The sequence below is a fragment of the Odocoileus virginianus genome, chromosome 11 (genome assembly GCF_023699985.2).
Source record: "Odocoileus virginianus isolate 20LAN1187 ecotype Illinois chromosome 11, Ovbor_1.2, whole genome shotgun sequence".
Lineage (NCBI taxonomy): Eukaryota > Metazoa > Chordata > Mammalia > Artiodactyla > Cervidae > Odocoileus > Odocoileus virginianus.
In genome coordinates this window covers 36,671,129-36,698,967 of record NC_069684.1, presented here as the reverse complement: position 1 = coordinate 36,698,967, position 27,839 = coordinate 36,671,129, and the positions used below count along the sequence as shown (strand labels likewise).

General features: G+C 45.2%; 2 protein-coding genes across 10 annotated transcripts; one reads left to right on the top strand and one right to left on the bottom strand.

Moving 5' to 3' along the window:
- The first annotated feature begins 544 nt into the window (after window positions 1-544).
- On the top strand, window positions 545-15,392 carry MASP2 (MBL associated serine protease 2). Of its 8 annotated transcripts, XM_020891242.2 has the most exons (11): window positions 549-648; window positions 732-960; window positions 1,080-1,257; window positions 2,009-2,140; window positions 4,198-4,394; window positions 4,468-4,615; window positions 7,738-7,856; window positions 9,918-9,996; window positions 12,290-12,421; window positions 12,929-13,003; window positions 14,353-15,392. In XM_020891242.2, the coding sequence occupies exons 1-11, from the start codon at window positions 644-646 to the stop codon at window positions 15,117-15,119; spliced, it is 2,061 nt and encodes a 686-aa protein (XP_020746901.1). In that variant the 5' UTR covers window positions 549-643; the 3' UTR covers window positions 15,120-15,392. The 8 variants fall into 8 exon arrangements, 7 of the variants coding, with proteins under 7 accessions (XP_020747047.1, XP_070330379.1, XP_070330378.1 ...); XM_020891388.2 differs by lacking the exon at window positions 14,353-15,392 and having other exon boundaries at window positions 545-648; window positions 12,929-13,265; XM_070474275.1 differs by lacking the exons at window positions 549-648; window positions 732-960 and adding an exon at window positions 1,459-1,523 and having other exon boundaries at window positions 1,184-1,257.
- Window positions 15,393-17,824: 2,432 nt separating this feature from the next.
- TARDBP (TAR DNA binding protein) lies at window positions 17,825-24,589 on the bottom strand. 2 transcript variants are annotated; one of them, XM_070474279.1, is made up of 6 exons: window positions 24,519-24,589; window positions 22,987-23,234; window positions 21,302-21,465; window positions 20,929-21,069; window positions 20,131-20,301; window positions 17,825-19,752 (listed from the first exon to the last, which is right to left on the bottom strand). In XM_070474279.1, exons 2-6 carry the CDS (start codon window positions 23,222-23,224, stop codon window positions 19,222-19,224), a joined length of 1,245 nt encoding a protein of 414 aa, XP_070330380.1. In that variant the 5' UTR covers window positions 23,225-23,234; window positions 24,519-24,589; the 3' UTR covers window positions 17,825-19,221. The 2 variants fall into 2 exon arrangements, with proteins under 2 accessions (XP_070330380.1, XP_020747304.1); XM_020891645.2 differs by lacking the exon at window positions 24,519-24,589 and adding an exon at window positions 24,202-24,315.
- Window positions 24,590-27,839: the final 3,250 nt, after the last annotated feature.

Sequence of the window (27,839 nt, the reverse complement as noted above, 5' to 3'; positions counted from 1 at the left end):
AGGGATTAAACCTGTGTCTCTTACATCTCCTGCTTTGATGTGTATCCTCCAAGGATAAGTTGCCTGTTTCTGCTGGGGTTGGGAGACAGGAAGCAGGGATTGGCAAGATGCTTAATTGTGTCCAGAAGGACTTGGGGCCACAAATTCCTGATTTCACTGCCAGCTCAGAGTTGCTTCCTGGAGCATCATTTCCACCTGTCCATCTGTTTCTCCAGCTTCCTAAATGCCAATTCCACATCCTTTCCCATGTTCCCCATCATTGTGGACTCGTGTTTTTAAAGCTCCCCTCTTCTCTCTGCCAGGAGGGAAAGGTAGATGCCTATGTGCCTCCCCCATGTCCACCTAGAAGCACTGTCCCCAGAACTCCGAGTGACCTCAGAAGTCACACACTCCTGGGGAACCCCAAAGGTCAAGGGTGAAGAAGACAGAGCTAGCATTTGTTCGCAGGCCTCCTGGCCGTCACCCAGCCCCTGGCTCCTAGAGCATCCTACCGTCGCTGCCCAGAAATCTGGGCAGGCAGGAGTCATGGGGTCTGTTCCCAGAAGGCCAGGGTGGCTGGGGGCAGGGCCAGGGGCAGGGCCAGGCGCTGGACAAACAGATCAAAGGTGAGGTGCCTAGTCAGCCGGTGGACACGGAGTGCACCATGAGGTGGGTGGAAGCCCCCAGGACCTCCTTGGCAAGGGTGAGGGCTGAGAGCAGGCCTCACCGCCCCTGCCCTGCACTGCCCTCAGGCTGCTGGTCTTCCTGGGCCTGCTGTGGGGCTCAGCGGCTGCGTCCTCGGGGCCGCAGTGGCCCAAGCCCGTGTTCGGGCGCCTGGCATCGCCCGGCTTCCCCGACAAGTACGCCAACAACCAGGAGCGGCGCTGGGCCCTGACGGCACCCCCCGGCTACCGCCTGCGCCTCTACTTCACGCACTTCCAGCTGGAGCCCTCCTACCTGTGCGAGTATGACTTCGTCAAGGTGCCAGCAGGGCAGGCGGGGGGCTGGGACACCTGGGGGCAGGGTCTGAGCTCGGGGGGCGGGAGGGCAGTCAGGCCTGGCGTCGCGCCTTGGCTCCCCGTGACCCCCCGCCCCCCCAGCTGAGCGCCGGGACCAAGGAGCTGGCCACGCTCTGCGGCTCGGAGAGCACGGACACGGAGCGCGCGCCCGGCAACGACACCTTCCGCTCGCCGGGCTCCAGCCTGGAAGTCACTTTCCGCTCCGACTACTCCAACGAGAAGCCGTTCACGGGCTTCGAGGCCTTCTACTCTGCAGAGGGTGAGCGGGGGTGGGGGCGGGACTTGGTCTCGGCAGGACTGGTCCTCCCTTTGGTCTCCTCCCCACCCCCACTCCGGTCCCTGAGGCTGGCTTCTTGCCAGACCAGCGGAAGAGTCCACACCTGGTCTGACATCATCACAATGCAAATATCCCTAACAGGCCATGATCTCTGCGCTAGACTAAGCCCCCCTTCTGTGCCAGGTGCTAAGACTGAACCCCCTTCTGTGCCAGGACATCCTCGGGGGCCCCTGTGATGCAAGGGCCAGGTGAGCCCATTTGCAGATGGGCAGGTGAAGCCCCGCCGGCCTGAGTGCTGCGTCTGCATGTGGACTTGGATGCTTGGTTTCAGATTCTGGCTCTTGCAGGGACTTGCTGTGTGGCCTTGGGCAAGTGGTTCAACCTCTCTGTGTTTGTCCTGAGGCTGCTCTAAGAGTTCAGTGAAACCTGTATAGAGGCCTACCCATTGGGTTCCCTTGCAGGCTGCTCCCTGCGCTGGCCTGGCTACGTGGAGCAGGACGCTTCACCTTCATTGGTTTAGAAAGGGTGAAATTGAGGTCTCCCTCCAACTGTTGCAGGAAGGCCACAGTGACCTTTGTTTGGCCTCTGGCACTTGGCCGGGCACAAGCCACCTTCATTCCAGAGGAGGCTTCTCTCAGGGCAGCTGGGAGGCTGGGGGCCTCTGAGCCCGAGCCCAGGCCTCAGTGATATCCCCTCCCCTTTGCTGCTGCCTGTCTGCCTGGCCCTCCCCCAGACATTGACGAGTGCCAGGTGCCCCCAGGAGAGACCCCCACCTGCGACCACCACTGCCACAACCACCTGGGCGGCTTCTACTGCTCCTGCCGTGTGGGCTATGTTCTCCACAGGGACAAGCGCACCTGCTCAGGTGAGCCACAGCTGGAAAGGGGGAAAGGGGGGGACACTATGTCTGGCCCAGCCCCCACTCTGCCCCAAGATCCCACTGGCTTCTCAAGGCCATAGGTGCTCTGCCCAGGCGATTGAAGGGACCACTGGCCTTGGCCTTATAGATACTTCTCCTAGGTGGTGGCCCCTTCTTGGTCTTTTGTCCTCTCTCACCATCCACCTATCTCACCATCCACCCATTCATCCTTTACCCATCTGTCTATCTGTCCACTCACCCATCCATCTATCCATCTATCAGTCTTTCCACCCATCCATTCATCCATATTCTCCAGTTCCTCACCCCCCTCTGCCCCGTCCTTGGCTCACTCTCGTCCTTTTCAGCTCATTCACTTGGTGAGCATGTTTTAGGCCCTCACTCTGTACCTGGCCAGTCAGGGCTCGCCCTCCCTGGGGTGGGAGGGCTCCAGGATGGAGGGGGAGGAGGCCAGGCTTGCTTCACACAAGCTTCCCTTCATGCAACCTCAGGGTGGGGGCAGGGCCTGCTCAAAGCTGCCGTTTGGTGCCCAGCCAGCCAAGCCCTTTGTCCTCCACTGCCTGGATGCCCCTCTGCACCTTTGCCAGGGGCCTGGGTGGAAAAGCAGCCGGCACCCTGGGGAGTGAGCAGCCGCACCCCTCGAAGCTGACCCTGCTCCCCTGCTCAGCCCCCTCCCCCGTGTCTCTCCCTGCCTCTCTTCTCTTCCAGCGCAGAGCCTCTAGCCTCCCTCTGGCTCCAGTCTGGGTCGGGCAAGTCTGCTGCTGCCTGCAGCCCCTGCTGACCTCCCCCTTGGACCTAACAATAAACGTGGCTCCACCTCCACCTGCTGCCTGTCTCTGGGGGGACAGCGGGGGAGGGCTGTGATGTGCTCCCTGGCCCCTCTCCTCTTCCATCCTCATCTCAGCCTGAGGGGCCCCAATTGGGGGCGGCCCCCTCCACGGGGCCACAGGCTCCTTGGCCAGAAGGGCTTGCTCTGCTTGCTTATTTTGATGGTGGGGCCGTGAGGCCCAGAGAGGGGCATAGGCTTGCTTGAGTTCACACAGGGCAGCCAAGCTCTTGCTGCTCCCCTACCAGGAACCCAAGGACTGAGCTCAGAGCATCCTTGGGTCCACTTCTTGTTCAAAGGGCAACTCAGGTCCTGTGTGTGCTGGGCTGAGGGAGTCTGACCCAGAGCAGAGAGGCCAGGGAGGTACTGATGGATGGGAACTGATTGCCCATCAACTCACTGATGGGTAATCTGGTCCCCCACGTCTGGGGCTGACTGCCTCTGCACCCTGGGAAGCCGCCACGTAGAAGAAGAAAGGCGGTACTGGGCTCCTACTTCCTGAAATGTCCCCTCCCCCCACCACCTGAGGAGGGGGGCAGGACTCTCCCATGAGTGAAGCCGACTTCCCTCTTCAAAGGCAGAGTCAGTTGTTTCCATGGGGAACATGGGCACCAGACTCATCTGTGATCAATGTGGACTTGAACGTCCCTCAGCTGCCCCCCAAGGCAGAGCCTTGATCCAGGGAAGGTGGGTGGAGGGGAGGGCCCCAGGGAGGCTGGGCTGGACTGGCCAGGCCTGGGGGTACAGGTGGATGGGAGTCCCGTGCAGATGAACTTGGGGGTTGTTAGAGTCAGGGGTGGGTGGGTGACCCTCAGCCCAAGGAGATACCTCTCCTCCCATCCACCCCCCACCCAATTCCTGGGGAATAAGAAAAGTCCCTTTACTTCTCTTGGTGCCTTCTTCCCCCTGGGCAGATCCCACACCCCTCACTCCTGGAATTGGGACTCTGGCCCAGTGATCCCTGCAACGGAAGCCTTGGCCTAGGGCCCCCATCTTCCCTGGGGGTGTGAGTGCAGCCCCTGGAGAATGTACATTCAAGTGTTGCCCGTGTCAGCTAAAGCCTGGAAGCCAGAGGAACCCCCTCCCTAAACTGTCCCTTCAGCCCCTGGGTGGGGTGTCCGGTCTCTGGAGGAGCCTCTGGAGCTGGTGTCTGAGCTAGACCAGTAGCCTGAGGCTGCTGTGCCCGGCTCACCCTGCCTGTCCTCCCCGCTCTCCCCAGCCCTGTGTTCTGGCCAGGTCTTCACTGCCCGGTCTGGGGAGCTCAGCAGCCCTGAATACCCGCAGCCATACCCCAAACTCTCCAACTGCACCTACAGCATCCACTTGGAGGAGGGATTCCATGTCATCTTGGACTTTGTGGAGTCCTTTGACGTGGAGACGCACCCTGAGACTCTGTGCCCCTACGACTCCCTCAAGGTCTGGTTCCTCTGGCCCCCACCTCACCCTGGCCTGGGAGGTCCTGGGGTGACGGGTATCTCTCCGCTTTCAGATTCGAACAGACAAGGCAGAATACGGCCCGTTCTGCGGGAAGACATTGCCCCGCAGGATTGAAACCAAGAGCAGTACCGTGACCATCACCTTTACCACTGATCAGTCAGGGGACCACATGGGCTGGAAGGTCCAATACAGCAGCACAGGTGAGGGCAGGTAGGGGCTCTTCCAGAAGCATCAAGGAGCCACATGGGATGGAACTCTTCCTGCCTGGGCCCCGGAAACTGGGAAGGGAAAAGTTTCCCTTAACCTGCTTAGTGTCCCTGGCTGAGTCTGAAAAGCAAACTGACAGGTTAATGGGAAAAAGCATACTTGTTCATTTCATGTAAGTTTTATGTGGCACCAGGGCTTCCCTCGTGGCTCGGATGGTATGAATCTGCTTGCAATGCAGGAGGCCTGGGTTCACTTCCCCCTGGAGAAGGGAATGGCAACCCACTCCGGCATTCTTGCCTGGAGAATCCCATGGACAGAGGAGCCTGGTGGGCTACAGTCCACGGGGTCACAAAGAGTTGGACACGACTGAGTGACTAACGCTCCACACACACTCCACATTTTACATGGTACAGGTGCCTTCCTAAGGAAATGAAGACCGAGAGAGACAGCTATGTACTTCTGTGCTGGGTCTGCTGAGGAGTGTGACAGGCTGAGGAATATGAAGTAAGGGTGGTGAACTGGGAGAAACTTGCTCAGTCGCTCAGTCATGTCCGACTCTTTGCAACGCCATGGACTGCAGCATGCTAGACTTCCTTGTCCATCACTAACTCCCGGAGCTTGCTCAAATTCATGTCCATTGAGTCGGTGATGCCATCCAACCATCTCATCCTATGCCATCCCCTTCTTCTCCTACCCTGGGAAAGCCCAGCATCAGGGTCTTTTCCAATGTCAGTTCTTCATATCAGGTGGCCAGAGTATTGGAGCTTCAGCTTCAGCCTCAATCCTTACAATGACTCAGATGTAGCCAGCCCTGTTTGTTAGAATTCTTCTTGGCATCCATTTGTCTTCGATGGTAAGGCTTCCCTCTGAGTGTAGGGAAGACACCTGTCGCACAAGGGTCTTATAACCTGCTTCAGGGGAGAAGGGAGAGGCAGAGGGAGGAATATGGAAGGGTGTTGTCCCAAGGGCAAGGGAGCTGTTATGTGCAAAAGCCCAGAGGCTCCATCTTTCTTGGTGTGAAGCTGCATTGGGTGTGATGGGGTGGGCAGAGATGGAGGCTCCCATCACAGAGGGTTTGGATGGAGCATCTGCAGCTGGGGCTACACTCTGCCTCCCTGATCCGCCTCCACCCTCCAGGCCCCTTGGGCTTTCCCCACCTCTTCCTCATGATAGACCCTCACACACTGGACGGTTCTTGGTATTACCTCCTTAGACACAAGTTCAAGTCCCCCACCTTCTGGGCATTGACCACTAGATGTGACTGTTCCCCTGAGAGTTGACACTCTCAGCCAACTGGTCTCTCAGGATGTTTTTGGAAGGACTGAGTAACTGAACTGGAGAAGCTCCAAAGCAAAGTACTTGCAGTCCAAGCTGTGCTGAGAGTGCAGGCTGAGGGTCAGGCTGCCCAGCTTGTTGTCCCAGCTGTATTGCCACCTGCTTCCTGGCCATGTGACACTGAGCCTCTTAACGTAACTTTCCTAAGATGTGCTGTCTCAATTATCCAGTGAAGGATAACATCTCTGTGGAAAGGTGGAGGTTGGTGGGTTAATGCAGAAGGCATGGAGTGTGTGTGAAGGAGGTATTAATTTTTAAAATGAGGAGTTTGGATTAACAAAGATTAACCTTTGGGCCACCTCTGTTGGACATGTGGGAAAGAATGAGAGCCTGGTCAGGAGGGCAGAGACCGGCACTTTGGCAGCTTTTTTTTTTTTTGGATATGGGCCATTTAAAAAGTCTTTATTGAATTTGCCACAATATTGCTTCTGTTTTTGTTTTCTTGGCCCTGAGGCATATGGTATCTTAGCTCCCTGGCCAGGGATCGAACCCACACCCCTCTGCGCTGGAAGGTAAAGTCTTAACCACTGGATGGCCAGGGAAGTCCCAAACATTTCATTTTTTAAAGGCCTTTTGTTCTCCTGTGGGTCAAAGTAATAAAACTTCTAAACCTGGAGTACTGGTTTTGGGGTGAGTAGGAGGGAAAAGTCAGGTTTGCCAGGCTGGTGAATGAGAAGGGGCCGGCACATGGCCTGACGGTGTGTGTGAAGGAGGGTGTGAGCAAGGCCCTGGCCTGGTATTAAGATGGCCTCAGGAAGCCCTGGGATGTCCCTGGAGACTCTGGGGCCTACATGGGACTGAGAGTCACCCAGGGACATGGAGATCGGCTGCTGGAGGAAGTGGGGGACAGGCAAATGGCCTGCGTGGGCTGAGGGGTGGCCTTGGGGGATTGTCAGCCATGGGGGATGGGCTGAAGGCTTGGGGTGATAACAGGCCAGGGTTTGGGGGCCAAAGTGGAAGCCAGTCCTGAGCCCTGTGGGCAAGTGCTCATGAGGGACAGGAGAGACTTCCCAGGTGCCAGTCTGGCTCTGAGCCACGAGGTCTGCTGGGAGGGTTCCCTGGCTGCAACCACCTCCTGCCCAGTGCTTATTTCCTGGTAACTCAACCGGTAAATAATCTGCCTGCAATGCAGGAGACCTGAATTCACTTCCTGAGTCAGGAAGATACCCTGGAGAAGGAAACAGCAACCCACTCCAGTATTCTTGCCTGGGAAATCCTACAGATGGAGGAGCCTAGCGGGCTACAGTCCATGGGGTCGCAGAGTCAGACACGACTGAGCAACTAACATTTTATTAGCAAAGCACGTTCATCTGTGCTTCACACTCAGTCCTCACAAAGCCCCAACAGGTGAGCAAACAGTCTCATGAGGCTTATGGATGAAGAAAGTGAGACTTACCTGTGATTTAAATGCATGTGGTCCAGCTCTTTCCCCCCACCCCTGCCCCGCCCCTGTTACGCTCCCCCAGTTCTCAGCAGTGTGTGTGAGGTGCCTGGCAGGGAGCAGACATGCCCTTTGCCATGACCATGCTCTCTTACTGCATGCCTGACTTTCTATCACTTTGGCTGAAGCCCAGGCCAGACAACAAATCCTAATTTGTACAATAAGCAATGGAGGGTTTAATCTTGCCTTTGGATTTAAATCTTAAGAACTCTATCCCATTGTGGCAAGCTCTCTCTACACGTTAAGTGTTTCACTTATAAATCAAGAACTTCTAATTGTTCAATTCAGACTTGCCTGCTGTAGACCACAGCCAAACCCATGTCTCATTTCCTTGCTCAGCTCAGCCTTGCCCTGATCCATTGGCGCCACCTAATGGCCACATCTCCCCTGTGCAAGCCAAATACATCCTGAAAGATCGCTTCTCAGTCTTCTGCGAGACTGGTTATGAACTTCTGCAAGTAAGTTAATGTAAAACTGCTAACTGCAACCACAATCATATTTATATCAGCAAGTATGTGAAAGGAAGATGGGAAAACAGCTGTTGTCGGCATGGTGGTTTCTTTTCCCTGTGATTAAACAATAAAATTCAAAGAAATGATACATTTGCTAATAAGAAAAATGGCTATAGAAAAATTTCTATTCTTAGGAATTCTGCTATTTTTAAAAAAACACTTAACTGGTTAATTTGTTTATAGCGGTGCTGGTTCTTCCTTGCTGCTCAGGCTTTCTCTAGATGCAGCAAGCAGGGGCTACTCTCTAGTTACTGTGTGTGGGCTTCTCTTGCTGTGGAGCACAGGCTCCTGAGCACAAGGATGAAAGGCTTAATTGCTCTGCAGCATGTGGAATCTTCCTACAGGGATTGAAACTACATCTTCTGCATTAGCAGGAGGATTCTTAACCATTGAACCACCAGGGAAGTCCCAGAACTCTGCTATTTAAAAAAGCTTTGTCTTGGGGAAAGCTGGTGATATAAATGAACACCTTTTCTCAGTTCATACACATTACTGCAGCTCTTGGTAAAGCAGCTGAAATGTTTGCCATTGTGCTCTATGCTATCACCTTGCATTAAATCAAACTCCTCCTCCTGGTCAAATGACCTTTACATGAAACAACTCCTGGGCCCACAAAAAATTAAGCACCCCTTGGAAATAGTATATTCTGCAGAGTGATAAACAGTGACCACTGTTAAGAGAGAGGGAGGATAATTTAAAAAAATGCTTAGTGTGTTGCTTTAGGGGCACGGGTAGGAGATTAACATGTCCTCTTTATGTTCTTCAAAATTGTCACTGAATCCCAATGGTAAAAAGTAATAACATTGAAATGATAGCTGGCTATGCAATCCAGTCCTGTGGAGGGGGAAAAAATGAGACACTTTTCTCAATTCGCAAACTTCTGGGCAGGCTCTTCCCATAGCTCCTTGAACTGCAAACCTGTTTAGTTTTTCTTTTAAAATAAACATCTATTTAACATCTAGTTTTATCAACCATCATCTTTAAAGATAAATATATATATATATTTATATGCCATGCTTCATAGTTTGTGGTTCCCCCACCAGGGATTGAACCCAGTCCCTGGCAGTGAAAGCTTGAAGTCCTAACCATAACCACTGGACTGCCAGGGAAGTCTGTCCTTTTTTTTTTTTTTAGTATTTCCTGTTCAGTCTCTGATGAAAAAAAAAAAAATCATCCTGCTCTCCTTTGAAGCATAAAGCTTCTGTCAAAGCCACCTTCTTTCACTTCAAGTCTGCTTTAGAAAAATACCTCAGGACCTCCCTAGTGGTCCAGTGGTTAAGAATCTGCCTGCCCATGCAAGAGACACGGGTTCAATCCCTGGTCCTGGGAAGATCTCACATGCTGTGGAGCAACTAAGCTTGTGTGCCACAGCTCCTTAGCCCATGCTCTAGAGCCTCTGCTTTGCAACAAGAGAAGCCATTGCAATGAGAAGCCTGCTCACTTCAACTAAAGAAAGCCTGTGCACAGCAATAAAGACCCAGCACAGCCAAAAATAAATATTTTTTTTTTAAAAGAAAAATACCTCAATGTCAAAAATGTCCCTCTAAATGATATTAGCGATGGAACCTATTGAGAACACCCATGTGAAGCTTAAGGAAGTATTTTAAATGAATTTCCTCCAGCTAATAGCTGCAGGCTAGAAAAATCCAGACACATTCACTCCATGCCTGATCAGGTTGACCTTTCCCAGACTTCTGACCATCACCCTTTGGCACTTAAATGGTGCAGCAAAAGCAGGAACTTGAGATCTGACATGTTCTTGGATTAAAATGGAAGGCAAAAACAAAAACTGTGGCAAGAGGTCAACATCTTTAAGAAAGACACACGCATAGATGACATCCCAAGCACAGACATGCATCAAGGTAGCTGGGCTGTGTGTCACATGGGCTCATCACTCTCCTTGGGAGCATCTCTCAAAACACTAGAAGAGGGACTACTGTGGGACTGAGCTTTGAGGAGTGCTTTCATGATGAAAACAAGGAAAGTAATGTTTTCTCCATTCTTTAGGGTAATTTACCCCTGAAATCATTTGTTGCGGCCTGTCAGAAAGACGGATCTTGGGACCGACTGATGCCAGAGTGCAGAAGTACGTATGTGTGACCACAACGACTGCAGCTGCTTCTGGTCTTTTTAGAAAATGATTTTATCTATCAGGGCTTGAACTCCAAGTTTGCTTCTCTTACTCAGTGTCTAGGTGCACTCTTACGCGGTTAAAATGGGACCATGCTACTAGGAAAAGTATTTGCTTTAGTATATTCAAAAGTACTTTTCTAAGTGTAAGTGAAGTCGCTCAGTCGTGTCAGACTCTTTGCGACCCCATGGACTGTAGCCTACCAGGATCCTCAGTCCATGGGATTTTCCAGGCAAGAATACTGGAGTGGGTTGCCATTTCCTTCTCCAGGGGATCTTCCCAACTCAGGGATCGAACCTGGGTCTCCCGCATTGTAGGCAGATGCTTTACTGTCTGAGCTACCAGGGACGCCCTTTTCTAAGTATAAAGTACTCATCAAAGATGGGGAATAGAGAAAAATTACAAACATTGTAATATTCATAATCTTGTATCAGTATAACCATTGTTGCTCTTTTGGTATATATCTCTTCAGTTAGACATATCACACATGTAAACATGTTCAGGCCACCATTTGATGCAGGTAATTGTGGTATGTGTATGTATATATACACGTACATACACACAGACATATACCCACATCAAACTGGGATGACACTGTTCATTACCATTTTGTGAACTGAATCATGTATCTAATGAATTATCATGTTACATGTTCAGTTCAGTCACTCAGCCGTGTCTGACTCTTTGCAACCCCATAGACTGCAGCATGCCAGGCTATCCTGTCCATCAGGTTGGTGATGTCATCCGACCATCTCATCTTCTGTCATCCCCTTTTCCTCCCATCTTCAATCTTTCCCAGCATCAGGATCTTTTCCAATGAGTTAGTTCTTCACATCAGGTGGCCAAAGTATTGGAGTTTCAGCTTCAGCATTAGTCCTTCCAATGAATATTCAGGACTGATCTCCTTGTAGTCCAAGGGACTCTCGTCTTCAACAACCCCAGTTCAAAAGCATCAATGTTGGTGGAAGTAACAAATTTACAAAACAAAAAGTGAAAACCTCTCTTGCCCAAATCCTCAAACTATTGATACCTTTAGGACACTGGGGTCTATTCCTTCACATCATTCTTTATCTCCTATGCTATTCATACTAATGTATTTCACTATTACATACTTTTGAAACAAAGTGGGATTCTCAATCTGACTGCAGTTTACCCTTCCCCTCCATAATTGCTGGGGTATCTTTCCACATCTATTCAAGCATTAATAGAGCTCCTCATTCTTATTAATGACTGTCTAGTAATCCATGAGACCTACCTATGATTTTCAGTCCATGTGATCTTTATTTCCAGTATTTTACCATTACAGATGCTGCTGTAGTTAATACCTCTGTACCTATATGTTCACATATCTTGTTCAAAGGTTTCTACAAAATTCCTAGGGGAATTTAAATATTTTCATCTCTAAAATTTATATTCCTGTCAGACTACCAATTTTAGTTTAAAAAACAGTAAGGAAGAGCTGGCACTGAGGGAGTGTTGGACTAAGAGGTATTGGGTGTGAGCCCTGATTCTGCCACTTCTGTGGTTATGGGCATATTACCTGTGGAGAAAGTGTACTAAGCACTTGGCACAGAGCCAGATACACTGCTATTAAGTGGCTGAAAACCAAGTATTATTTTTTTTAGTGTCCACAGAAATACAATTTTTGTTTTATTGTGTACAAAATTATGACTTTTAGACTGATACCACTTTCTCACAAACCGGTTATTTCACATTAATGTCCAAACAGGTATGAACTCCAACCCAAGCTCAAGGTAGCATGACTTCTAGGTCTTCTAAAAAGCTAAGGGTCATAACAAGCTGAGTCCTTCAGTCTTTATATTGTTCTACCTTTAAGGCTAACCAAATTGCACCAGTTTACATGGAGCCAGACTGTATATGCCAACTGCAGACCATGCTGTTTTCTTCTGTTGCTATTTTGTTGCCCAAGGAGATATTCAACAAATGCCAACCACTTTTTTTACATGTGAGAGTGCTAAGTCCATCCAAAAGGTTTCAAATCCCCTTCCTTTAGGGAAAGCATCCTACCCTCCTTGCCCAGGGCCTTCACTTCAACCTAGCCATTTGTTGAGGGATAGGAAGCAGTGATGCTTTAAAACCACACTTAAGGTGATGCTCATTTTCAGAGATGAAGTGATGTCCACATGCCTTCAGGTTACAGCATCACACAGCCAACCATCATCACAATCTCCACACATTAATGTTAGAATTTGGTACAGACTGACTTCCCTCTCCCATTATTTATTAGTTGTGGACTGTGGCCCTCCTGACAATCTACCCAGTGGCCAGGTGGAGTACATCACGGGTCCTGCGGTGACCACGTACAGGGCTGTGGTTAAATACCGCTGTAATGAGCTCTACACAATGACAACCAACGATGGTAAGCAAACTGTTCCAAGTTGGGGGTGGGTGATATTTGGAACCTAAGCCCTCATGATCTGAAAATAAACTTACCCAACGTTTTTGGCTAAGGCTAGGCAAAAGATTAAAAGGCACGTCTCCCACCTGCTAAGTGAAATATTGCAGCTGAAGTGACTGTGACTTTAATGTCAATTTGCAAGAATCTGAAAACAGATTTTATCTAGTAAATGACTACCACAAACACACAATATATTCCAAATGGTTTAATTTAACAAGTCAAAACCTTATCATTAAGCACTTGAGATCTTGATACATATTCAAGTTACACATCTAAAAGGTTTCCACTTTGCAAGCAAACATGGTAATGCAGAGACCTCCTATTTATGAAATCATGTAAAACGGTTATTCAGACACCTCTATTTCCCACTGATGCTCAAGAATCAACATTTTTCAAGGGGGTATTCAAGCAAATGACAACCACCGTTTACATGCAGTTAAACATTTTTGTTTTTCCAATGATTTGCAGGTAAATATGTGTGTGAGGCTGATGGATTCTGGACGAGCTCCAAAGGAGAAAAATCACTCCCAGTCTGTGAGCCTGGTAATGGATACATTTATACAAGAGATTTGTAATTGATGGAAAGTAGAACTGGGTAGGAGACAGTAAGTAGCGCTTTAGCTGTGTAGGCAGAAATGTAACTTCAGCACTTGGCTCTTAGACCAACTTATTATTTCCAAATAGTATGTTCTCATTACCCCTTTCCATATGGAGAGGTTTGTTAGGTGCTGACTGCATCAGTCATATGATTATTTTTGACCTTACAACTAGGCAAGCATAAAAAATTAAATGATACTTAAAATTATCTTGAACCATTTATACATTTATAAACATGAGTTCTTCTGTTACGTTTCTTCTCTATAGAAATGCTATTACCAAAGCTATAACCCAAAGCTAATAACCTCATTATTTCCCTAAGCAATTGTTTCCAATGACATCTAGTTTTTAAACATTAATGCAATTTGCCTTTTAATAGTACTTAGAAAAAGTTTTTTTGCCAGAATTGGCTCTGAAGATATAGTTGACAAAAAAGAAAAAAATTAGAAAAGTAACAATATATCCATTACCCCTGCTACTGGGTTTATTTAGTCTTCTCAGTTGACACAGTGTTTGTAAGCTTTCATAAGACTATTCTGCCACAAGAGGAAACATATTTGCTACATTAATAAGCATATTTAGTTAGCAATATACAGTAAAGTCTAGTGTCTGGAAGGAACAACTAGACCAGAAATAATTCCTGAACCTGAAGGTTCCTGGCTACAACTGTAACATTCTCATTTTTAAAACATTTAAATATTCAAAGGTGAAAGTAGTCTGCAAATCCTGATATTGACCCGAGTTTCTGCTTTCCCAGAACTACATGGTAGATACCCCATTTTACAAGCAGAAAAATAGAAGCAAATCCTATGATATTGACCCGAGTTTCTGCTTTCCCAGAACTACATGGTAGATACCCCATTTTACAAGCAGGAAAATAGAAGCAATGGACTTAACGAAGTCCAGTGTCTTTTTCTACTATCCATTTGCATTTCACTTTCTGCGCATACCAGCTCAGACAATTCCTATTGGCCCTACTGAACACTTCCCAGTCCTAAGACCAAGTTACTCTGGCAAAATGAATTAGTTTCTACAAATTAATTTTCACTCACCTCATTTTCTGAGGAGCTAAGAAATACCAAATGGTTTTATCAGATCTTTGAACAATGTTTTAAGCAGTAAAACAACATATATTACACTCACTTGCCCTGTATAGGTGGACAAACACCAATTTGTGTGATGCAATTTTTGGCTGACATCAAACATGAGTAACTGATAACTTCAAAGTGGTAATAATTGGAGAAAAACACCATCAGGTTTCTGTAAAGGCTCTATACATCTGCTTCTTTCCCCAGTGTGTGGAATATCCACCCGTACTACAGAAGGTCGTATATATGGAGGACAAAATGCAAAACTTGGTTACTTTCCTTGGCAAGTGCTGTTACTAGGTAAAACCATGGCAGCAGGCGCACTGCTGTATGACAGCTGGATCCTAACGGCTGCCCATGCTGTGTATGACCAAAGAGAAGATGCTGCCTCCCTGCAGATCAGAATGGGGGCCCTGAAGAGAATATCACCTAATTACACACAAGCCTGGGCCGAGGTCATTTTTATACATGAAAGTTACATTCATGATGCTGGTTACGATAATGACATAGCACTGATTAAACTGAAGAACAAAGTTGTAATCAACAGCAACATCATGCCTATTTGTTTGCCAAGAAAAGAAGCAGAATCTTTCATGAGGACAAATGACATTGGAACTGCATCTGGATGGGGATTAACCCAAAGGGGGTTTCTTGCCAGAAATCTAAAGTTTGTTGACATACCAGTTGTTGACCATCAAAAATGTACCGCTGCCTATGAAAAGAAGTCCTATCCAGAGGGAAGGGTAACTGATAACATGCTTTGCGCTGGCTTGCAAAGTGGGGGCAAGGACAGCTGTAGAGGTGACAGTGGGGGGGCATTAGTGTTTCTAGATAATGAGACCCAGAAGTGGTTTGTGGGAGGAATAGTGTCCTGGGGTTCCATTAATTGTGGGGAAGCAGATCAGTATGGGGTCTACACCAAAGTCATAAACTACATTCCCTGGATCAAGAGAATCATTAATAGTAATTTTTAACTTTGTGTCTTCAGCCAGTACGTGATTCTTTGTTTTAAAAAAATACCCGTAAAAGATCTTAGCGGCAAATTGACCTGAGAAACATGAACATGAGCACTGCCGATCCACCCCAGCCGACCCAGACTGCAGGTGAGCCTGCATATCAGGCACGTGTCCACTAGCCATTTTTCCACCACTTAACTCTGATTCAAGGGGACATAAGCCACTGTAGTGATACTCATCTTGGCTAATCCATTACAAACTCGTGGATTAAATCTGCATTTACTTACTTAATGAAGTCCAGTGTCTTTTTCTACTATCCATTTGCATTTCTGGAAATTTCCTGTTCATGTTCTTTAACTGTTTTTGTATTTGTTCTTATTGATCTGAGAGTGTTATATATTACAGCAGTATTGGTTCACGAGTTACTTTGAATGTTTTTCTTGGGTAGATAAATTGGAAATAGCAACACTTTGGCCTAGGTATAGACTGATTTCCATGTTAAAACCAACACTATAATTTTTTAATTAGAAAAAACTGCCAAACAAAGAACACAAACAGCACTATTTCACATTGTCAAAGACAAGAGACTTTCTAAAGGACAATTTGGCAATATATTTCACAAGTCTTAAAAGCATGCATAGTCTTTGACCTAGTAATTACAATGCTAAGATTTTAACTTAGCTGTGAGAATATTCCTAGCACTTGGAAATAACCTAAATAATGTTCAAATTCAGAAGACAGTTAGTTGAATCAAAAGTGGCATTTCCATAAGATGAAATACATTAAAAATAAGTGGTGGTATTATTGGTAAATGTAGTGTTTTTTTCTTCTTACCACGAACATGAAATACTTGGGTACACTTTAAAAAATAGATTACAGATCATATAACAGCTGAGTACAGAACTTAAATACACAGTTAAGAGTTACTCTCCTAGTAATCAACAACAAAAAATTATTCTAATTATCACATACATGTGAATTACTATGTACTCAACATCTTTTTCCTAAGGACAAAATTTAAGCCCTGACCTAACCTTAAAATATTTCATTTAATTGGCCTCCTTAAAAAGTTTTAACACCTAACACTCAACAAAATTTCTCTTTCTAGCCAGAATCACCATCATTATGTAGAAATTCACTGTGATTTCAAATAACTTCTCTTGTACATATAAAGTGCAACTTCTAGAGACTCACTTTTTAAAGGTAACTTTCCAGCATCTCTGTCACATAAATAAAAAAAGAAACTGTATTTTTCCAGTAAGACTCCAGACACTAAACTGTGGTGGCAACAAAAATTTTTATTCAACTGGTTCAAAAAAGTTTTTAGAATGAATGCATTTAGATGACCAAATAAGACTTTAAAAACAAATCTTTGCCAAATAGTTTACTTCTAAACTTCAATTTTTTTTTTTTTAGGGTAGAATTAAATACCCATAGCTATGTAGTACCATAAACATGTTAACAGAAGGCTACTCAACATTGAAAGCCTTCTAAGACTGGTAACTAGATTTATACAAGTGTAAATAAGGGATTAAAACCATGCCATTGACAAAGTTAACTTACCCCTGGGCTTCTTGAAGGCTTGTCAGTTTAGTCTTTGGAGGTCCCCGAATACCATTTTAAGTGTTACCATGTTACTGCTGCTGAGTAATAGTGCAAGTGCTAAAATGCAAAATTCAGATGGTACAGGGTTTGGAAATCATGCAATTTAGATGCAGAAAAAAAAAAATTAAAACAACGCAAGATCCTTTACAGAGGAAACTGAATAAAACAATGTGGCGACCATAAGCCTAAAAGACGGCTTCATTTATAAGTTTAAAACACAACTTGCAAAATGACAAACCTATTTGTCATAATCTAATTAGATAAGGGCATTAGGTAAATTATCAACACAAAAACTGTTACATTCTTCCGCTAGAAAAGGAGCTCTCACAGTAGTTAGTCACATTTTATGTACAATAGAGAATCAATATATTATTGCTTTTACATACTTAACAATGCACTGTGAGAGTCTTGAGTCTTGTAGATTTATTCAACATTAATCTATTTCCCCACCTTTGGAACACAAAGCCCCTTTCACGTAACACTTCCACAGACAGACAACCCACCCTGCTAGTTCTTAAAGCTATCAGGCTTCTTAATGGATTTCAGGCACAAGATAATTTGTGGTTTCTTCTACTTTATCCCTATTGCAATTAATTCCACTTTTCAAATCCCCAACTAGAAAGGTGCTGATATTCCCTTCATTTCAATTGATAGGCTTTGCTACAAAGCATTTTAAATTAACATTGCTTTGCCCACTCCTTCAAATAAGAATATTTTTAGAAGGATGATTTCCCAATGGAGATTTATACAGGCCATGTAAATAGAACATCACCCAAATGCACAGAGGCACTAAGAAAAAGCTGGAGGGTACTGCTTACCATTTTAGGTGCGGTCACCCAGACTTATTAAAAACTAGATTGGAAAAAACAAAAAACAAAAAAAACTTTTCACTTTGGACAATGCAAGAACAAATAGCAATTAAGTCTGGGTATCAGGTGTCAATGCATGACAGGTGATGAATCCATTTGACTTGAGACAACTTTTCAAATAAGTTTATTTGAAGCAAAATAAACTATTGCCAAGAAACTTTATGAAAGTTCCATCTCAAAAGGGTCAAAAAAAGGGGAATTAACTGCTATGAATTCTTTGCATTCAGGGCTGCAAAACAAAGACACATATTATTTAAATCAGTTTTATTTAAGAATTTCCAACAGTGACAACTCTTATAAAAAGCATCCAAGCACAGGACACAGAACTGCAGCAAACAGCATTCTTATGGGTAGCTAACAGACATGAGAACTTCCACCCTGCTTTGAGACACCCTGAGCTCACTGGTGAACTCTGCTTCCAAGTACTCCTGCAAAGCACACCACAAGCTCAGTCCATGTTCTCAACCCATCAGCTTCAGTTCACATTACCACACTTACAGATCAGTAACAGAAGAGAACACACACCATACAGCATTCACAGCAGTTGACAAAGGGGTAGGGGAAATACAAGTATCGTTTCACTTAACACATTCAGCTAACGTGGGTCATCTAAGAACAAAACTCACTTAAAAGTCTTCCAACAGATGTGGATGTCCTTTGAATGCAAAAACATTCGTACGTTATTTGCTATCCTTGCTCTCTGCACACTCTCTCACCAAAGCCACAGGATTGAGAGACACATCTCGCCAAGTTAAAAAATATCCATTATGCACCACCAAGTCTCTGCACGCGCTCTCTCCTTTTCTCGCTCATACTAGCCTCTCATGCCTCGGCACCACCATCAATCCCACACAAGGTTTCAAAAGTTCAAACAGCCTTCTGGTTCCATATCACAGCCTTGCGTTCATAGCGTTGATACGACTCCATGAAATAAAGAGTAGCGGATAAAAATGGGACACCCACCGTCAAAGACGCAGCCTGCGCAGTGTGATGGCGAGTTCTTGAATGAGAAAGCATGTAGACAGAAGTATTCCTATGGCAGAATATTTACAGCACTACTTTCAATGAAGTGCTTCTTCCATAAACATTTGAAATGAGATGAACTGCAGAGATTAAATGAAGGCTTCATATTGTACTTTTGTATATGAAGGGAGACAAGTGTTAAAACAAAAACAAAAAAAACAAAAGAACCAAGCACTGTGACACCATGATCTCCAAAGAGGAGATTTTCCTAAGGAAAAAAATCCATATGGCGGGGTTCAAATTAAAACAAGGAGAAAAGAATGTAGTTCTAATCAATGGTTTCCATTTTGAACATGCAAAGAATTCACTTGACAAGTCCAGGGATAAAATATTACAGGAGAAACCCTTTGATATCAATTGTAGTGTGTTGGTTTACCAATCAGGCAAACAGCAGTTCACGTTCAAACACTCAATATTTCAACCCTTTATGTAACAAAACTTATAAAATTCCTTTAGCTCTTCCTCTTTTTCTAAAGAAAAATGTCAAAAATACTGCTGAATATACTCCACACTGAACAAACCAATTTTGAAAATTCTTACATATGTTATTTTACAATATACTTACCATGAGTTTAGAAAAATTTGAATTCCCACCAGTATACCAACTAACCGTAACCCAATGTCTACATTCCCCAGCCAGAAGATTTAGAATCCATGCTAGAGCCGAAGCCTCCATTAAAACCACTGCCTGACCCTGCATTTGATGCTGATCCCCAACCAATTGCTGCACCTGAATTAGAACCACTGTAAGAGTTATTTCCAGAACCAAAAGCCTGATTTGGCTCCCTCTGCATGTTGCCTTGGCTTTGGTTATTACCTGATGGGCCAGACTGGTTCTGCTGACTGGCTAACATGCCCATCATACCCCAGCTGCTCTGCAGAGCAGCCTGGGCTGCAGCCATCATTGCTGGGTTAATGCTAAAAGCTCCAAAGTTCATCCCTCCACCCATATTACTACCCTGATTGTTTCCCAAACCCGCCCCACCCCCTCGACTGTTTCCAAATCCACCCTGATTCCCAAAGCCACCTGGATTACCACCAAATCTTCCACTTCTTTCTAACTGTCTATTGCTATTGTGCTTAGGTTCAGCATTGGATATATGTACGCTGATTCCTTTAATGATCAAGTCCTCTCCACAAAGAGACTGGGCAACCTATAAAAAATAAGGGATGTAAATAGAGGAGATTAAACCATTGATTCATACAAAGTAGCAATAAAACTTAGATTTCAAGCCATCATCTAGGCTGCAGAAAAAAAATCAGCAAGGAGCACTTATTTCACTTAAACCCATAAAATAGCCTTTAGCTTTAGTAATGGCAGCAGGGATTTTTCCGTTCATTTTCAAAGGATGTGTTAACACTCCCACTTAAATGTCACATATTAAAAAAATACCTAAGGGGTTTATCACAAATATTCAGGCCCAAATACAGGGTCAGAGAGCTTAGCTAATAAGGATGGTAATTAGCTGGAAGGGCAACGTTCAACAGAAATTACCTAACTAGCTGAGGCAAAGTTATTAAGAGAAAAATACCTGATCATCTGCAAACGTAACAAAGGCAAAAGCCCTGAACGGTTTGGGGATGAAGACATCTACCACTTCTCCATACTGGCAAAAGAACTGCCGCAGTTCATCAGCAGTCATGTCCTCTGTACAACGCCCAACAAACACCTTTCTGCTTCTCAAAGGCTCATCTGGGCTTTGCTGATCAAATCGAAAGGAAGAAAACCATCAGAAATATTTTACAAGCAATGAAAACAGCATTCTGGTGGAGGATGTAACACAATCTATCTGCCTTTTCTTTAGGTGAGTGCTTAAAAAGTAGCACTTCTTTCTTTTTTGTAGTACAGCACATCTCCTTCTTGAAAGACTTCAATGCTTTAAATTTTAAAGCTGATGAAAGTATATTTGGATTAAGGAAAGGTGATGAATTAGAAATGTCCTGGCAAAGAGGATAATGTTCCAAATCAGCAAGTCTTGCTTGCTTGGAATAAGTAAGGCTCTTGTAACGAGATCAACATATTCTAATTGTCTTTGTTAACACTAACGAGATCAATATATTCTGTCTTTGTTAACATGCAAGAAATTGCTAATTCATTAAAAATAACAAGAGAAAGAATAAAATGAATAACGTTTTATTTTGGAGGAGCAATAAACTAAGTATTTCAAACAAACATATAAAATATTCAGCATGCATTAAGGTCTTGAGACTTTTAACAAGATTTCAAGAACATACCCTGCCACATTTTCCAACTGTAATGTTTTATTTTACAGTGTCTTCTAAGTTTGTCACCACAAATGGCCAAAGCAGAGAAAACAAAAGCAAAGTACCTTAGAATTTGGAAGTTTACAGTCACACCATCGTCCATCTATCATATGTCGTTGTGACATTACTTTCACCTGGGTTTCATATTCCGTGAAACGAACAAAGCCAAACCCTTTTGAATGACCAGTTTTAATATCCTTCTTGACCTAGGAAAAAAAATCACTTGAATTCACTAAATCTACACACATACATAACGAACCCAGAGTACATACCGGAAGGGAAATAACATAAACCAAATTTCTTTTTGGCACCCATTATGCATACATATAATAAATATTAATATCACCTACTGATCATCAAACAAAACTGATCACTAAAAACAAAAGGAATTCTGGACGCTCATTCACCGAATAACTGCTACGTGAAATCAAAGCTTACCTGAACCATAAGAACTTCTCCAAAGGTACTGAAGTAATCTTTCAGATCCTGTTCAGTTGTTTTCCATGGGAGACCCAACACTATTAAATCAGACGTTTTCTGGACCGCTCTTTTCACTTTCACTGCTGATGAAGCATCTGTTTCATCCATTTTTCTTTTGTTATCTAAACAAAATGAGCAGAAATCTTTTAGAACATTTAACACTTTAAACACTTCACCCCCTTCATGCAGAAATGAAAAAGAAAAACATTCTAAGAACAGTAAGACACTGGAAACTTCTGGTAAAGAAGGATGTTAGCTCTCGTGGACAGAATAAGGCTTGAATAAGCGGCTCGGTTGCTTTTCTGGAGCCAATCTGGGGATCTTAACCTCTGGTTCTGTAATAGCTCAAGATTACAACTGTATGTTCTCCCGTCTCAAAAGATATCAAAAGTCCTTTATTTTCACTTTAAAATACATTAAGGAAGGAAAAAAAACAGGTTGAAAAACCATGATACTATTTTTGTGCCTATTAAATATATTTTCTCGATTATTTTAATGTCTATAATCTGACTACCAAAAAATTAGCAACTGTAATCTCCAATTATAGATTTTTAAGGCTGATTTCAGTTTTTCTGTTTCATGTCCAAACTTTCAACATCAAACTCATATTAACTTTATAATAAACAAACAGAAACAAGATTATTTAAAAAAAAACCAAAAACAGTATTTGGAAGGGTAGAGAAACTCAATGATTTTTGGACAAAAGACAGACCATTTTCTGGAGTAGCCTTATGTTCACAGCAAAATCGAGGAAAGCAGATTTCCCACATACCCTTCCCTCTACACATGCAGAGCCCCTTCCCATTATCAAAATCCCCTACCAGGGTGGTACATTTGTTACAACTATGAACCTACATCAATACATTACGATCTAAATGACATTTCAAATTTGGGTAAATATTTATCTACAACCAATGGATCAAGAAACTGCATACTAAAAAAAAACAAGTTGATTCTAGTAAAATTTTTCTTGATACATGAAAAAATTTCTTGAGGCAACATCTTAACTACTGACCAAATAGTACACCTTTATTGCAATATTAAGTTATAATAAAAGTAACACAGAGATCTATGAACCAGCACAAAGGACCTACTGATAAAAATGTGCTCAGTCCCCTGGCACACTTCTAAATCTTCATACTTCCTTTTAGATTAAAACCGTCACTGATAAGACACAGTCAGAATAAGCCCAGATCTAAAACTATAATTAGGACTGAACTAATTCAAGATTTGGGCTATTACAACTGATGTTCATTTAAGGGGGGAAAAAAAAAGAAAGGAGTAAGATTGGCTGAATGAATGATGCAGCTTGCAAGGATTAAGACCAAACCAAAACATTGAGGCACTTCAGAAGACTATTTTCCACAGACTGATAGAACTGCAAAGCACTCTTCATTTCTTAAATTTGGCATTAGCTCAGCAAAATTAGTGCAGATAATTATTTAAACACATAGTTTTAAAAACAAGTTCTGTATTCCAATTTTCACTCATTTAGTGGTCTTCCAAAACTTGTCTGATAGTAACTTTTAGAGAAATACTTGGGCTGTAGGAGACGGTTCACCACGAAGAGACCATGATCTATGCTCGAGAACGAGATACAAACCTATACTCTAGCATCACTGCAAAGCCAAATGGCAACAAACCTTTGGGATAGTTGACAACATACACCAGATTCCCCCAACCAGCATCGGGGGCGTGCAGAATTCCTTCTACCAGACGAACACCTCTCATACACTGAGACACTGGATTCCGGTAGCGCAGCCCACATGCCCCTGGAAACTGGGCTGTAACCGTGGACAGCAGCACTGTTCCATCGTCTTCCGATGGTATTTCAATGGGCTCGTCATTCTCATCTTCTGTTACCCGAATATATTCAGACATCCTTGTTTCTCTTAAAGGGAAAAGAGATACAAATGACTTAACACCTGTGGTCAAAGTAACTTATCCCAGTTGATTTATACCACTACGTCACTATTTGTGACTTCTAGAAAAATTCTCCGGTGTTTGGATTCTTACAGGTGTTGGTTATCCCCGAAAAACGAGGACGTAAAGGCAAGGATAGTTATTAAAATGTAATGCCTCGCTAGTTCATTAAGTATTTGATGAATGCCTACTATACATCAAGTGCTGCCACTGTGAAACTAGTCTCAGAAGGCATGCTAGTAGCACGGGGGAGGGGAGTAGGGAAAACAGGAGAAAGATCGCAATCAAGTACTTATTTTATTACAATCGTGATAAATACTACTGGAATGCAGTCAGAGGGTGTTTGGGGAGAACCTAAGCTGGTTGAGGTGTGTGTGTGTGTACAGGGGTGTCAAAGTGACTTCCCTAAGCAAGCGATGCAGAAGCTAAGTCTTGAGGACTGAATAGGAGCAGTGAGCCAGCCGAAGAGAACGGAAAAGTTCCTCCCTGTTCCAGGTTGTGGGGTGTCCAGAGGCTCTCCAAACTTGAGCCGCAAGGACAGCGGCGACGGGTCCTTCTCGACGCGGGCCGCCGCCTCCCAGAAGCCAGTGCGTGGCAACCAAGGGAGGAGTTTCTAAGCGCGGCCGGGGTGGGACCGCCGAGGCATCAGGCCCTAAACTCCGTCCCGGTGCAAAAGTACGAAGGCACAGAGCAACGCCCGCGCCAGGAAGCCAAGTCAAACCGCTGCCTCGGGCTGCACGGCTGCGTGGGCCCAGTACCCCAGCTCAGGCGCCGGCTGCCAGCGGGCGCCAGGCCCTAACGTTGCTCCCACGCGAGTCCGCTCCGGCAGGACCAAGCAGGCCTGGTCTCACGATTCCCTTTCCGGGGCGGGGGCCGCCCCGTCGTGGGAGCCGAGGCACACAGGGCGTCCTTAGTGAGAAGCATCTGCAACTCACCCGCTAGGCCGTTGCTAGGAAGCCCGACAGGGAGACTGAAGCAGGGAGGAATCCAAGAGCAGCCCAGCTACCACTTCGCTCCCACAAAATGGCGCTAGGGCCACCTCCTCCCCCCTCCGGCCATCGTCCTCTCCCACCGGCTTCCCGTCCACAGGTGGGGGGGACCGCCGCACAGAGATATTGACCCTCTCCCCAGAGAGGCAGAATCCCCTTCCCCGCAGTCTGAGCACAGGCAGTGAACTTGAAGGCTATAAAGAGGCCGGCGCCTAGGCCAGAAAGGCTAAAAATGAAAAAAATGTAGATGGGTAGGCTTTTACCTCCCCCCACGTAGCGTAACAGATGGCTTCGCCCGACCAACCGCCGGCCCTGGGTCTCCGTCGGAGCTCGCGCACTTTTAAAATGCGCGAGACTAGCGCAGGGGCTGGGCCGGCCCGGGAGGGGCGGGGCGAGGCGGGGCCGGACCCGGCTGGGCGCGGCGGGGCTGGGCGGGGCTGGGCGGCGGCGCTGGGTGGGGCTGGACTGGGCGGGGCGAAGGTTCTTGGGTCATCCTGACCCTCGAGAGACTGGGAGAAGGCTGTTGAGCCCAAGCCAGTTTTAACCTAAAAAGCCCAGCCAGGTGCGTCCTCTCTTCTCCGGCAGTCAACCTCCACACCTGGAGAGAATAACTTTGTTCTAAATAATAGCAATCATAGCGCCTACTGTGTACTGCTGCTGCTAAGTTGCTTCAGTCGTGTCCTACTCTGTGCGACCCCGTAGACGGCAGCCCACCAGGCTCCCCCGTCCCTGGGATTCTCCAGGCAAGAACACTAGAGTGGGTTGCCATTTCCTTCTCCAATGCATGAAAGTGAAAAGTGAAAGGGAAGTTGCTCAGTCGTGTCCGATTCTTAGCGACCCCATGGACTGCAGCCTACTAGGCTCCTCCATCCATGGAATTTTTCCAGGCAAGAGTACTGGAGTGGGGTGCCATTGCCTTCTCCAAAGTAACACTACCAGGTAGTAAATGGTGAACCTGATGTCTGACCAGTAACTCTAATGCTAATATATTCCAGGTACTGTTGAAGCCTCGCTTGGAGAATTTTGAGCATTACTTTGCTAACATGTGAGATGAATGCAATTGTGCAGTAGTTTGAATGTGCTTTGGCATTGCCTTTCTTTGGGATTGGAATGAAAACTGACCTTTTCCAATCCTGTGGCCACTGCCGAGTTTTCCAAATTTGCTGACATATTGAGTGCAGCACTTTACCAGCATCATCTTTTAGGATTTGAAATAGCTCAACTGGAATTCCATCACCTCCACTCGCTTTGATCCTAGTGATGCTTTCTAAGGCCCACTTGACCTCGCACTCCAGGATGCCTGGCTCTAGGTGAGTGATCACACCATCGTGGTTATCTGGGTCTTGAAGATTTTTGTATAGTTCTTCTGTGTATTCTTGCCACCTCTTCTTAATATCTTCTGCTTCTGCTTCTGTTAGGTCCATATCATTTCTGTCCTTTATTTTGCCCATCTTTGCATGAAATATTCCATTGGTATCTCTAATTTTCTTGATGAGATCTCTAGTCTTTCCCATTCTGTTGTTTCCCTCTATTCCTTTGCATTGATCACTGAGGAAGCTATTTGTAAGGCCTCCACAGACAACCATTTTGCCTTTTTGCATTTCTTTTTCTTGGGGATGGTTTAGATCACTGCTTCCTGTACAATGTTACAAACCTCCATCCATAGTTCTTCCAGCACTCTATCAGATCTAATCCCTTGAATCTGTTTGTTACTTCCACTGTATACTCATAAGGGATTTGATTTAGGTCATACCTGAATGGTCTAGTGGTTTTCCCTACTTTCTTCAATTTAAGTATGAATTTTGCAATAAGGAGTTTATGAGCTGAGCCACAGTCAACTCCCCATCTTGTTTTTTCTGACTGTATAGGACTTCTCCATCTTTGGCTGCAAGGAATATAATCAATTTGATTTCAATATTGCCCATCTGGTGATGTCCATGTGTAGAGTCATCTCATGTGTTTTTGGAAGAGGATGTTTGCTATGACCAGTGCATTCTCTTGACAAAACTCTGTTAGCTTTTGCCCTGCTTCATTTTGTATTCCAAGGCCAAACTTGCTTATTACTCTAGGTAGCTCTTGGCTTCCTACTTTTGTATTCCAATCACATATAATGAAAAGGATATCTTTTTTTGGGTGTTAGTTGTAGAAGGTGCTGTAGGTCATCATAGAACCATTCAATTTCAGCTTCTTCGGCATTAGTGGTTGGGGCATAGACTTGGATTACTGTGATATTGAATGGTTTGCCTTGGAAATGAACAGAGATCATTCTGTCATTTTTGAAATTGCATCCAAGTACTGCATTTTGGACTCTCTTTTTGACTGTGAGGGCTACTCCATTTCTTCTAAGGGATTCTTGCCCACAGTAGTAGATATAATGGTTATTTGAAATAATATCTATTCTGGTCCATTTTAGTTCACTGATTCCTAAAATGTCAATATTCACTCTTGCCATCTCCTGTTTGATCACTGCCAATTTACCTTGATTCATGGACCTAACATTCCAGGTTCCTATGCAATGTTGTTCTTTACAGCATCTGACTTTACTTCCATCACCAGTCACATCCAAAACTGGGCATTGTTTTTGTTTTGGCTCAGCTTTTTTATTCTTTCTGGAGTTATTTCCCCACTCTTCTCCAGTAGCATATTGGGCACCTACCCAGCTAGGGTGTTCATCTTTCAGTGTCATATCTTTTTGCGTTTTCATACTGTTCATGGAATTCTCAAGGCAAGAATACTGAAGTGGCTTGCCATTTCCTGCCCCAGTGCACCACGTTTTGTCAGAATTCTCCACCATGACCTGTCCATCTTGGGTGGATCTACATGGCATGGCTCATAGTTTCATTGAATTAGACAAGCCTGTGATCCTTCTGATCAGTTTGGTTAGTTTTCTGTGATTGTGATTTTCATTCTGTCTGCCCTCTGATGGATAAGGATAAGAGGCTTGTGGAAGCTTCCTGATGGAAGGCACTGGCTGTGGGGTCTTGCTCTGATGGGCCATGCTCAGTAAATCTTTAATCCGATTTTCTGTTGATGGGTGGGGCTGTGTTCCATCCCTGTAGTTTGGCCTAAGGCCAAACTATGGCAAGGGTAATGGTAGCAATGGCAACCTCCTTCAAAAGGACTTACATGCTGCGGCATGCTGTTATATTCAGTGCCTCTGACCCCAGGGCAGGCCACTGTCAACCCACACCTCCTCCAGAGAGTTCATGGACACGCACAGGTAAGTCTGGTTCAGTCTCTTTTGGGGTCATTGCTCCTTTCTCCTGGATCGTGGTTTGCACAATGTTTTGTCTGTGCCCTCCAAGAGTCTGTTTCCCCAGTCCTGTGGAAGTTCTGTAATCATATTCCACTGGCCTTCAAAGCAAATTCCCTGGGGGGTTCTCAGTCGTTTTGCCAGATCCCCAGGTTGGGAAATCTGCTGTGGGCCCTAGAATTTTCACAACAGTGCAAGAACGTCTTTAGTATAATTGTTCTCCAGTCTGTGAGTTGTCTGCTTGGCGGTTGTATGGTGGGGCTAGTGGCAGCCTCCTCCGAGAGGACTTATGCCACACACTGTGCCTCCCAGGTCCACTGCAGCCAGAGCC

Coding starts and splice junctions, on each gene's coding strand:
- TARDBP (XM_070474279.1), bottom strand. CDS start 23,224: ATGTCTGAATATATTCGGGTAACAGAAGATGAGAATGACGAGCCCATT. Junction 21,070..21,301: donor GAGAAGTTCTTATGGTTCAG/GTAAGCTTTGAT, acceptor TTTTTTTCCTAG/GTCAAGAAGGATATTAAAAC. Junction 19,753..20,130: donor TTACGTTTGCAGATGATCAG/GTATTTTTCTCT, acceptor TATTTTTTATAG/GTTGCCCAGTCTCTTTGTGG.
- MASP2 (XM_020891242.2), top strand. Junction 961..1,079: donor GCGAGTATGACTTCGTCAAG/GTGCCAGCAGGG, acceptor CCGCCCCCCCAG/CTGAGCGCCGGGACCAAGGA. Junction 9,997..12,289: donor ACTGATGCCAGAGTGCAGAA/GTACGTATGTGT, acceptor ATTATTTATTAG/TTGTGGACTGTGGCCCTCCT.